At 44.5% G+C, this 13199-nt stretch overlaps 1 protein-coding gene across 6 annotated transcripts in view; it reads left to right on the top strand.

Moving 5' to 3' along the window:
* MSRA (methionine sulfoxide reductase A) overlaps positions 1-4996 on the top strand; it is a 433724-nt gene extending 428728 nt beyond the window's left edge. For all 6 annotated transcript variants that reach the window (XM_038573679.1, XM_038573680.1, XM_038573677.1 and 3 more), the window contains one exon: positions 4221-4996. In XM_038573679.1, the coding sequence (XP_038429607.1) occupies positions 4221-4385 (165 nt within the window). In that variant the 3' untranslated portion in view covers positions 4386-4996. The remainder of the gene's footprint in view (positions 1-4220) is intronic.
* Positions 4997-13199: the final 8203 nt, after the last annotated feature.

Raw genomic sequence — 13199 nt, 5'->3', positions numbered from 1 at the left:
AGAGGGACTGGCTTAGAGAAACAAAGGACAATTGTTATGCAGTGTCACAAGTGCTAAAAGGGATAGCCCTTCTGTGGGAGCCTGGAAGATGGAGTCATTTCAGCTTTTTAGACTCAGGAAAGGTTTTATAGAGGTGGGGACATTTGATCTTAATGCTGAGAGATGGGTAAGAGCTCATGTGATAGGGAAGAGAAGAAAGAGCATTCCAAGGAGGTTGTGTGCAAGGGAATGGAATGTTCAGGACATGTATAAAATTTAACATGACCCAGAAAAACAGTTCTCAGAGAGAAAGGGAAAGAAAGAGTTGGCAAAAGATGAAGGACATGAGGCTGAGGAGGTGGAGTGGAAGCCAGTGGATTCTCCTATGGGATGAAGGGAGGATTCACTGACTTCATGGTTTAAGGAAGTGTCATGACCAGCACTCACTCTCCCAGCTTCTGGGGGCAATAATCAGTCCTAGTCCTGAGTTCTGTTCTCCTAACCCTGTAGCTTAAACAATGCAGTGGAAGCGTTGGGATGAAAGAGCAAAGGGGCCTAGGAAAGCCCACTGTCACCAACCAGGTCTGAAACAGGTCCCAGGATCCCCAGCACTGCGTGCAGCCCTGTGTGTCTGGTGATACCTCTCCAGGAAACAGGCCTTGGGAGGCTGAGGACACTGACCTGCCTCCACAGTCTTGGGAGTGAGAAAGCAGAGGTGTGGGATGTGAGGAATGAGGGAAACCAGACACTAGTTAGGATTTTTGGTTTCCTGCTCCCTTTTCTTTTACATCTAGTTTCTTTCATGTGTTTTTGTACCTCCCTCCCCAGTTTTAGGGCGAGGGTTAAAGACAGCCACAGCCCTGTGCTCAGGGATGGATGGCTTCTGCCTGAGTGCATCCAGAGAGACAGGCCAGCCCGGTGCAGAGGGGGTGATGTTGACCCCAGACCCACTGGTGCCACCGGATGTCTCCCACCCCAACAAGAATAAGCCAAAATGTCCCAGCTTAACTGGAGTGCAGGAGGGCAGCTTGGAGCTGTCCTGTGGGTTTTCATCACTGTTTCATCTTGGTTTTTCCTCTCAAATAAAAGTGAAGTGTCTGCCATCTTGTGGCAGAGGTCTGGTACTGCCTGGGCCCCCACAGTCACCTTCCCACTGCTCCCCAAAAGGGATGCTGCCCCACTGAGGTGGGAGCTGGTGTGGAGAGGAGGAGGGAGCCTGGGCAGCAGTGCTCACCAGCCCTGGTCTCTCTGCCTCAGAGAATAAGCTTCTGGAGTCAGTAGCTGTGAACTCCAGGACCTCAGGAAGGGTATCCTTGGTTGTACAAGGAGGACAGGCATTTGTGAAAGAGAAATAGGGTGAGTAGTGTATGAGGAGGTCATCCTCAGAGAGGACAGAGCCTAGATGGGGATGAGGCAAGTGAGTGGAGCCTGGGAGCTGGGTCCTGGCCCTGAGGTTGAGAGAGAAAAGGGCAGAGGATCTCAATAGCGGGCAAGCTCCTGTGCAGTGGGCCATAGCCAGGAAGCTTTCAAGGTCAAAATATGAGAGCACATCAGAATATAGGAAACTCACGCCAGCATACAGGCAGTATCTCGGCGAAGGACCAGAGGGGAGCATCACTCCATACGTGATGTCTGAAACAGTGTGAAAGGATGAGCTCTCTGAGGGCAATCACATGTGCATGATATTACTGGGCTCCTGACCAGTGAGGGTATCAACTCCACTTGTAAATTGGACCCCTTTAATTTGGTATTTGAATGAAGCTACTAGAAACAGATATTATTTTAAATCAGTTCTAGAAACTCTTCATCTCTATCAACTTGGGCCGGGAAAGTCAAGTCGTGACCTTCCATCCTTTCTTTCTACAAGCTCTCAAAGTACTGTCTGAAGCAGCCAGCACACCACATAGACCTCATCCTTATCATCTTTACCAGAATAGTCCATTGCCATAGCCCCCTGGTGTCCCAGAGCCTTTCTACAGTGGACACTTCCTCACGGGCAAATGCTAGCTGTAATTTAAGTGACTGCTGACTACACACCATGGGCACTGACCCATTTGCCACTCACAGTGAGGCCATTTTTAAAAAATATTTTATTTATTTATTCATGAGAAACAGAGAGGCAGAGACATAGGGGCAGAGGGGAAACAGGCTCCCTGTGGGGAACCTGATGCAAGACTCGATCCCAGGAACACCAAATCACACCCTGAGATGAAGGCAGATGATGCACCACTGACCACCCAGGTGCCCAGTGAGGCCTTGCTAACTCTAAATCTGACCAGGCCAGGTAACCATTCCGGACTCTCATTCTCACTGAGGTCTTGGTTCCTAAAAACAATTCTGGAACCCACTCCTGTGTCAGCTGGAGTTCAGTCATAGAAACAGAGCGTTCGAGGTATTTCAAGCAGGAGGGTGGATTTTACAAAGGGAATTTGATGCTTTCGAGAACCATTAGAAAGGCTGTCTGAAGGAAGGTCAGGCTAAAGCACCAACATTTCAGGATATGAAGCAGTTAACAGAAATTGCTAGAAATCATTGCTGGTGGCTTTGCCTGCAGCACCACCGTCAGTGACTGTTAGGAGGAGCTAGCAGAGTCCCGGTCTGCCCTTTGGAGATACCTGTGCCCATCCTCATGGCTGCACCTTACAAATAATGGCCTCCCTTCTGCCAAATTTCACGTGTGCTTCTCTCATTGGTGGAATCCGCAGTGGAGTGCTGCTGGCAGTAGAATCTGGGAAATGTAGTTTCCACGCTTCCAGCTTCTGCAGTATCAGGGCAAGTTGAGAATGTCAGGGATCAAGGCACAATCCCTGACACACGTTTTTAAATACGGGTGATAATAATAGTACTTCCTTCATATGGCTGTTGTGAGGCTAAAATTAACGCTGTGAAGTCTCTGCACAGAGTGTGGCATATGGTAAGCCCTCGATAATTGCTCGTTTACAAAAAATTGTCAAAACTGAAGTCAGAATGGCTCCTCGTTCTCGTTTCTAACCCCTGTAAGGAAACTGGCTGCTTCCGAGCTGCGGGGTCCAACCGCCCGCCTTGGCGAGGATCCTGTCCCTTGCCATCCTGGGCCAAATGGCGTCAGATCCTCAGTCTGCCTCATTCTGGCTCAGAGGGCTGGATGGAGCCTCAGGAAGAAGGGAGAAAGTTCTCAGGGAAAAACTGCAGCAGCGAATCATGCTGAATGTTAATACTGGAGTGCCCCCCGCTCTGCCGAGGGCAGGACTGCATCTCAGATGGTCCGACAGATAGTCAAAAAGACTGCTGAGATCCCTAATGCAAGCACAAGTCAGGGCTCTGCATTGCCCTTCCATCCCAAGTGGAATTCACAAACCCAGGGTCGAGTCTCTGTAGCCTTGTGCCCAAATGCTCCGGGCAGCCTGGAAGGAGAAAGAATTAGGGCACAGCTGAAATCCAAAAGGGAAAGGAAACGGGCTAAGATCCATGGGGAACAATGTCTATTTCTTAATCTGTCTCCTGCCCCAAATAGCTCTGCTTCCTCCCCCACTTGTGTTTATGTGTCTGTTTCTTTCCCTGGCAGCAGATGCCACCAGGCCTTAAAGTAGGTCACAGAGGGCACTGAGGAGCCTGAGCAGGCCCTCAGGCCATGTCCTCCCCTGACCTCCCTCCCCGGGCTCCGGGGCTCCCGGGCGGCCCCGTGCTCGCCAAGGCACCCCTGCAGGGCCCGTGCTCCCTAGAACCATAACAAGTGGAGGTTCCTCCGTCCAGCTTGCGAGCGGGCCGGGGGTTCTGTTCTGAACTGGCCACTGAGGGGACAGCACTGGGCTGGGCCGCAGCCCTCCCTGTCAATCTGCCCCTGCCCCTCCATCCCCTCCTACCACAGCCCTGCCTGAGTGCCCTCAGGGAGGCCCGTTCTGCCCAGGGCAGCCAGGGAGCCACATGGCCCTGCTGTTTTCTCCTGGGAAGCACTGGGGTCTTTCCACACAGACCCACAGCACCCAAACTAGGGCTCCCAGACCACACTGGGCAGGGGTGCACCAGTGGTGGTGCAAATTACAGAGGCAGAAAACAGGATTTCTGACCCCAGTCACCTGAGGCCCAGGGAGGTAGGAGCATGCCCAGAATAACCCAACTGGTTAGCAGTAGAGCCCAGGCCCATAAGGATCCACTGAGCACCCAAACCACCTATGTCTGCCTCCCTCACAGCCTGACCCCCATCTGTCCTTCAGGACCTCTCTGCCCAGCATCCAATCCTCATGGCTCCTTTCTCTCCACAGGTTCTTTCAGAGCACGGCTATGGCCTGATCACGACCGACATCCGGGAGGGACAAGCTTTCTACTACGCAGAGGATTACCACCAGCAGTACCTGAGCAAGAACCCCGACGGATACTGTGGCCTCGGTGGCACCGGAGTGTCCTGTCCGCTGGGTATTAAAAAGTAATGTCTCCCCATGTGGTCAGCCCTTGAAGTCACAACAAAAATGCTTTCAACAAATTGGGCAATGATTTTGTGGTTCAGGTCACTGGCTTTTTGGAAGTGCACAAAGTGCAAAGGCATTCATGAAAATCTGGTTTAATGAGCTATAATTACATGAAGTGCAATGGCGAGTTGATAACCTGGAGTTTATCTTCTAATAAGTTATGCTGGGAGTCGAGCTGTGACATTGTTTGGATCGCTTAGGGTCTGAATGAGGATAATGGATATGCTGTGCTCCCCCTTCGTGGGCCTGAGTACCTGCCGTGGAAGCTAGGGAAGGGGGCTGGGAGACTGTTGGAGAGGGTGAGGCATGGTGGACATCCTAACTGTGCCCTGTCCTGCCTCGCATGCCTTCCTGCCCTCCAGTGCCTTAAAGTATGCAGACATTTAGAGCCTCAATGAATCATTCACTGTAACACTTTGCTCTACTGATCCTCTGTGTGCAAGGGGCTTTCTCTCCTTTTTGGCCCTCCTGTGGCAGAGAAAAGATGAGTTAGCTTGATGAATTCTAATGCTTTGCTTACAGCTTTGAGAAATGCTTGTTCTAATAAAAAAAAAATCTGCAGTCTAATACAACCTGCCTCATGTCTCATGTCTTTTACTTTTTAGGCAGGATGTTTCTAAGGATTGTAAAATAAAAGCCTCGCAATGACTGCCCCCCAAATGGAAAATATGATTGAAATGTTTGGAAAGCATGTACACCTCAGGCTCCTTGATCTTTGGTGATAATAGCTTTTTTTTCCAGAACCCTGTTAAGCTGCCACATCCTGTACTATTCTAATTAGAACAGACGTGTGCATCCCTGCCCTTAAGAGTCTTTATATTCAAGATAAGGGGTGGGAACATAAGCAATAAACATGCAATCACATGAACAAATAAGATGATCACAGGTCCTGACAAGTGAGAGGAAGATGATAAATAGTATAGAGTAAGTTGTGTCTAGGGGCTGTGGAGTTACCTACAGAGAGGTTTGGGCTACATAGGTCAGGGCAGGCCTCTGGGTCTGGAGAAACAAGTAACCTGAATGATGCAAAGGAGAAATACAAACATAAGGGAGGAGCACAGAGCTTTGGAGGCAGGAGACAGATAAAGAAATACATTGTTCCCCATGGATTTTTTGTGTTTCTTTACCTTCTTGGATTTCTTCTGTGCCCTAAGGCACTGTGGAAAAATTAAAAATAGAAATACCATATGATCCAGTAATTCCACTACTGGGTATTTACCCGAAGAAAATGCAAACACTAATTTAAAAAGGTATATCTAGGGCCACCTGGGTAGTTCAGTTGGTTAACCATCTGCCTGTGGCTCAGGTCATGATCTTGGGGTCCTGGGATCGAGCCCCACATCCAGCTCTCTGGTCAGTGGGAGGTCTGCGTCTCTATCTCCTTCCACCCCAACCCCTCTCCTGCTCTCTCTCTCAAATAAATTTTTTAAAAGATATATATATCCCTTTATCACAGAATTATTTATAATGGCCAAGATATGGAAGCAACCTAAGTGTACATCGATAAATGAATGGATGAGGAGGATGTGATTGATGTGTATACACACACACACATACACACACACCCCTGTTGTATGTGTATACAACAGATTGTTATGCAGCCATAAAAAACGATGCAATCTTATCATTTGCAACAACATGGACAGACGTAGAGGGTATTACTCTAAATGCAATAAGTCAGACTGAGAAAGACAAATACCATTTGATTTCACTTATACATGGAATCTGAAAAGCAAATGAATAAAAAAACAAAAAGCAGAAACAAACCTATAAATACAGAGAACAAGCTAATGGTTGCCAGAGGGTACAGAAATAATCAAAATGGGTGAAGGAGAATGAGATACAGGCTCCCAAGTATGGAAAGAATAAGTCATGGGGAAGAAAGGTACAGCATAGAGAATACAGTCGATGGTATTGTAATAGTGTTGTGTGGTGACAGGTGGTAGCTACACTCGAGGTGAGCACAGCAGAATGCATAGAGATGTGGAATCACTGTGTTGTATACCTGAAACTAATGTAACACCGCGTGTCAACTGTACTTCAATTTAAAAAATTATCATTAAAAGGAAGAATACATATGTGGAGTAGATATGCCTAATCAGTCTCCGCATCCCCGTTTTGTCTGCCTGAAGGAAAACCTTTCCACATAGCAGGGCCAGGCAGTGTAAATGGCCCATGACAGGGAGAAATTTGTAATGTTTGAGAAATAGAAAAGCCAGTAGGGCTGGAATAGTGTGAATGAGGAAGAGTATTGGAGAGAGGTATCTGAGAGGTAGGAAGAGCCAGACCATGCAGAACCTTCGAAGGACATATGAAATGGGACTTGTTTGGGTGTTTGTTTGCTTATTCTATTTAATAATTGACAGCCATTGGGGAGTTATTAAGTTTCTCCTTTTTTGTATAGGCTGAGCAGCTAGAGGGAAGCTGGAGTTATTTACTTGTGAGGGAACAGACAGAGGAGAGATGGGTGAATGACTCCACTTTGACCACATAGAATGTGAAGCGCTTCTCATGCACCTTCGTGGAAATGTGAGGGAGAGCAGTTTGCTGTGCAGTTCTGGAGCTCGGGAGGGATCTGAGAGAGATACATTTAAGAATTGCCAGATGACATTTGAGGCGTGAAACTAGTTTAGATCATCTGGGGAACGAATGTAGAGAGGGAGAAGAGGGTCAGAGGATTCAATGCTGGGGTGTTTTCTGACATATGGAGATATGGTGAAGGAGGAGCAATGGAATTTCAGAAATGACATTTGAAGGAGGCACATAAGGAGATATGTCCTTGCAATGAAAAGTAAGCACAGAAATATACCCCAAGAACTGAATAATGATCAGAATGACGCAAAAGGGAAATGCAGATGATGCATCACAGGTCTGGGTTAAACTCAGATCAACTTTTTTTCTATAGTCATACCGGAACATAATACAAAATGACGAGGAAGCCAGGTCTTTTTTGAGGAAGGACCTTTTAACATTTGAAGAGGTATATACTTTGAATCTCGCCCTAAGCCTTCCCCAGAAGAAACTGAGGGACTTTTACTGAAGTAACTCTTTTTTTTTCTTTTTTTTAATTTTTATTTATTTATGATAGTCACACAGAGAGAGAGAGAGAGAGAGAAAGAAAGAGGCAGAGACATAGGCAGAGGGAGAAGCAGGCTCCATGCACCGGGAGCCTGACATGGGATTCGATCCCGGGTCTCCAGGATCGGGCCCTGGGCCAAAGGCAGACGCTAAACCGCTGCGCCACCCAGGGATCCCTGAAGTAACTCTTTACTCAAGAAGTAGAAATAACCCAGGTCTCCTTGGAGTTCTTATTTACTGGCTAAAAACTTCGGTGTTGGGAGACCTGCCACCATGGTCTACTGGGCAGAGGGACAGTTTATAAAGCCCAGCTGATCGAATAGGTGTTGTTCCAAGTCTATCTCACAGTGGGTCTAATGGGTCTGAATAATACGCTTACAGTTCTTCTTCACTCTCAGTATGCCTGATGTGTATTAACTATGTTTCTAGCTTCTGTAAATTTGGTGCTTTAACATTTCCCTGCATGCGTGTGTTAGACACAGCTTGTCTGGACAACCCTATAATATGCCTGAGCTGCCTTGTCTTGGCTCCCCCCTCCTTTGTCACTCCACTTCTCCCTGGAAGGAGTCTTCCTCCCGGAGGCACTTTTCCAAATATAAACCAATGAATCCAGAGTTTGCATCTCCATTCACTTTATCAGGCTTTCATACTCCAGACCATTATCTGCCCTAAACACCCCAAGGTCACCAGGTGCCAGATAACTAGGGATAGCTATCATGCCCCAGAGCCTGCTAAGATTATTAAATGAGCTAATCCTAAATCTGCTTGCCCTGCTTCACCTATTCCTTCCCTTGGGAATCACAATAAAGACTCCTGCCCACAGTTCCCCCCACCTTCTGCCTCCTGACAGACCCTGATACTTATCCTGATAGCCTCCCCATGGCATGGCATGGCACTGTATGGCATGCCTCTTCCCCTTGGGTGCTGTGAATAACAAACTCTCTTTTTAATGGTAGCCATCTCCTGTTCTGTTGGCTCTACCACACCTAAATAATTATAAAACCTATTAAAACATAATGAAGATAGATATACCTAGTAAGTGACAAAACTCCCATTTTAGTTCCTTGATTCATGGAATAAAGATCCCCAGACTTCCTCACGCCCAGTAAGGAAAAAAATAATATCTCTGAGGGAATTTAAAATATAAAATTAAATGATTCAGAAGTTAGGATTGGTAACTCCCCATTTTGTTCCCATTTGGCAGATGCTAAAGTGAGACTGGTTGGGTGAATTTAGATTATTATACACTTAATGATATGCCAATTATGTGAGGAGCTCCTCACGTATAAGATATAGCATACTTACTGGAGCAATTAATATAGCCTTTGGCACCTAATATGTAGCTATTTGCTTAGCAAATATTTTCTTTTCTATGCCTACAAGTAAAGACCAACAGAAGCAGTTTGCTTTCACAGAGTAGAGTCACCACTGTATCTTTGATGTCCTGTCTCAAGGCTGTGCCAATTCTACTTTACATCATACAAAGAAACCTTGATCATCTTGGCATCTCATAGAACATCAATTGATTCATTGCATTGATGACATTAGATGAATTGGATTTAGCCAGCAGGAAGGAACAAGCAGCCTAGATAGAGATTTTATCCCCAAAAGTTCAGGGACTGCCACATTGGTTAAGTTTCTAAGAGTCTGGTGATCTGGAGCATTAAAGACAAGTTACTGCATCTTGGGACTACATATCATGATAAAAGAGACACAATATTTAGTGGGTCTCTTTGGATTTGGGAAGCTACAGATAACCACATTTGTGTGGTATCCACACATATGCTCACTGGATTTGAGATGGACCCAGATTAAGAAAAGACTCTTTAGCAGGTCTAAGCTGACATACAAGCCACCTTGTCAACAGCAGTCCCTAAGGTATTGAATGTATCTGTGGCAGACAGAGATGTTAGATAAAAATTCTGGCAAACTCTAGTAGGAGAATCACAGTGCAGTCCCTAGGGCTTGAGGAATAAAACTATGCCCTCTTCCATTCTCCTTTGAAAAAGTGACTCCTGACCTGCTACTAGGCCCAGGTAGAGAAGTAAACAACTCTATCCACTTTGGAGTCAGTAAGCAAGTGGTAAGATTCCCTATCCTGTGAGTCCCCAACCATATGGCTGCTTGCTTAATGAGCTCACAAACAAAATGACCACAAGGTAGAGATGGAAGCTATGCATTAACTCAGAAACATAGATTCACTAAGTCTGATCTGGTTACACTCCAGTGCCGAGTAGCCAAAGGAGAATACCAGTGTGGTCCTAATCATATGTTGTAGGCTACATGTGTGGAGGTGGGGAAGGGACCAGCCAATCACCTGGTAGCATTTTAATTATTTTGTACCTTTTTATATTGGAGGAGATTATGATTTGTGGTCACAGAGTGGGCACATATTCCATATATTCATTTACATCACTATTCATAGAGCTCCTTTAACCACCCCATATGTGGAATTACAGGTACCTTACCTATGGTTATGATATAATGCTCCATAGTAACCCCTCCAATCATATTTTCTGCTCATGGAATTCACTAAGCTTACCACATTCCATGACTCAGAAGCAGTTGGCTTGACAAAATTATGGAATGGCCTGCTGAAGGCTTGGTTATTACATCAGCTAAGTGGCGACCTCCTATACAGTAGATATGTTTCTTGGACATAATATATTACTTAGATCTGCATCCAGTATTTTCTATTGTCCTCTCTTGAGCCAGAATGTATAGGTCCAGGAACCAAGACATGGAAATGGAAGTAATTTGTCTCATCATAGCACTAAGTAATCCACTGGAGAAATTTTTGCTTCATATCCTCAAGACTTTTGACTCAATAGGTTGAAGGTTGAAGTGATCAATGCTTCCATTAGAGAACACATTCATGATTCCCTTTGAATATGGAGTAGAAACCCCTGAACATTTTTGGCTTCTCATGTTGATGAATCAGTAGACATATAAAGGAGTTCCTGTATTAATCAGGTGATCTCAACTTTTAAGGAGAAACAGTGAGAGCAAGGATTATGTGTGGACCTAGGCCCTAACAGGAGTAGATTTGGATCACCCCGCTGGCAAAGAACTCTGCCCACATGATTTCCTGGCGGAGAGAAAGGGAGCCATGAAACAGGTGGTACAAGAAGGAAATTGTGTTATTCATTTAGTTCTCATGTTCTATTTTAGGTACGTTAATTGTCCTCTTTCCCCTCCATTTTACCCCACCACCATATGTGAAGATAGGACAAAACTGACATATGATAAATTTGCTAACAGGACTTTGTGTGTGAGGAACCTGAACGCTTTACCCAGACAAAAGATAAAGGTGAATGTGGATGTCAAAAGACAAAAAGGTAGTGTGATAGATTTCATGGTTGTGTCTTCCCAAAATTTATAAGCTAAAACCCTAACCCCCAATGGGATGGAATTAGGAGGTGCAGCCTTTGGGAAGTAATTAGGTTTAGATTAAGTCATGTGGGTGGAGCCTTTGTGTCAGGATTAGTGCCCTTATTAAGGAAAGAAAGAGACAGGCACTCACTCTCTTGGCTATGTGAGGATGTGGCAAGAAGGTCATTTTCTACAAGCCACGAAACTAGCCCTCGCCAGTCACCAGATCTGTTGGCACCTTGATCTTAGACTTCTCAGACTCCAGAACTGTGAAGTAAATGTTCATTAAGCCACTCAGTCTATGTTATTTTTGTTAAAGCAGCTCAAACTGTCTAAGACAGCCTGTGCTGAATATCATTTTGTTCCTTGAGATCCAAACAACCTTTCTGCATCTTTCTCTGTATCCTGGGAGTCCTGAATGCCTGTAACAAATAACAGGCTTTCTTTCTGTCTTGCTTTAATCTGGGTCTGGCCAACAGAAGGCACTAGTAGGGGACTGAGGGTGGGAGATGATTAAGGTATTTGTTCTCCAGTAGTTCCGCCATGGATGGCTGTGGTGACTGTTCCATGCTGCTGCTGATTATGGCCTACGACACTATCTATTTAGAGTTCTCCTAAACCCTGTTTACTTTGTAAATATTCCCTATATGAATCTCTACTTAATTATCCAGTTTGAGTGTGCGTTTATTTCCTGGCAAGACCTTCAAGCGACAAATAGGGAAGGTATACTTTCTTCCACAATTAATTCCAAAATTTCGTATAAAAAGATGCTTCTATTCTAGGGTTCATGTTAATTAAGTAAAAATATTTTTAAGTACTATGCCTTGGCATGTGAAATCCAACATTTTACCATGCGAAAGTCTTATAGATTATTTAAATTACTGCCCTTGCTTTATAGATGGGGAAGCTGAGGATCCAAGAAGCAACTTTTTTCACTATTAGAAAGTGGCACATTTTCATTTGTATATCAGAAAGAAATCTCCCCACTGTGGTTTTCAGATCGTTAGCCCTGGTCCTGCCTTCTGAAGTTCCCGAGGACGTCTGACCCTTTTCCTTAGGAGATAGATACTGAGGATATTTGAAGACAAAACTTCTCTCCTCAAGTAATATTTTCTAGGCTCAATAACTTTCTATGTCCCTTCTAAAACCTTAATTCACACTACTACTAGATGTCCCAGGTCCAACAATGAATGTTGTTTCTCAAAATTGCACTGTCCAACATGATAGCCAACCAATGACATGTGACCATTTAAGTTACTTAAAATTAAAAGTATTTAAAATCTGACTACTCATTTGCACCCTCTATATTTCAAGTACTCAATAGCCATAGCAGTTAAGTGGCTACCTTATTGGAGAGTGCAGATTTAGAATATTTCCATTACCACAGAAAAGCTCTATTAGTGCTAGTCTAAGGAAAGAATTTGATGGGACTTGCAGGTCCTTAGATCCTTATCATATCCTTTTTTAATGAAGCTAAGTCATCTCATTGGCCCAGAGGATCAATAAAAGCCTAAGTATTTTTCATATCAACTACCTTTAAGTGAGGGATTCCATTCATACTCTTATATCTTGCTCTATTATTATCATTTTAACCTTATTTATAGGAATTTACATTCATTCTTTGTTGATTTTTGTTCTGTTTATTTAGGCCCTGCATTTCAGTTTGTTAAGATAATTTAATACACACTCTGACATCTGGAATATTGTTTCCCTTTCCCAGATTTATGTCATGCATGGGCTACATTAGCATGTCCTCAGTGCCTTCTTGAAAGTCATTATGTAAAATACTAAACTGGGCAATTTGCTTAGAAAGATATGTCACTTGTTTAAGATCTTAGAGCATCTATTATAATTGGCATGCCTTGTCACTCTGCTGCCACTCCTGACCATCATTTTCCCTAGACTTTAGCAGAAATTGTTGGTGGATTTCATGATTTCTCCTCAGCCCAGACGCACCTTCAGAATTCTTCTCCACAAAGGACTTTGGGCAGCTACAGTCAACAATCAGACATGATTTTCCAGGTGAAATCTATAGCTTTCTTTCCAAATAGACTCAAAATTTTTGACAAGTGCTTTGGATATAAAGCCTCAACTATTGTAAGTTTACCTAAGAGAACAATTGTATGTACAAACAACATACCATTATTTTACCTACAACGTGGTGATCAGAGGATGGGACAGATGTTTTGCTGAAATCCAGAAATGCCATTGAAGCTGAAGGAGAGATCAACTAGAGTCTGACAGAGCTGAGCGAAAATACTAGATCTGCCTCTTATAGGCTAACTGATCTTGAGAAAAATCACATGATCTCTTTAAGACTCAGTT

The sequence above is a fragment of the Canis lupus genome, chromosome 25 (genome assembly GCF_011100685.1).
Source record: "Canis lupus familiaris isolate Mischka breed German Shepherd chromosome 25, alternate assembly UU_Cfam_GSD_1.0, whole genome shotgun sequence".
NCBI lineage: Eukaryota > Metazoa > Chordata > Mammalia > Carnivora > Canidae > Canis > Canis lupus.
Note: the sequence above shows the minus strand (reverse complement) of the source record. Positions and strands in the feature narration are given on the sequence as shown.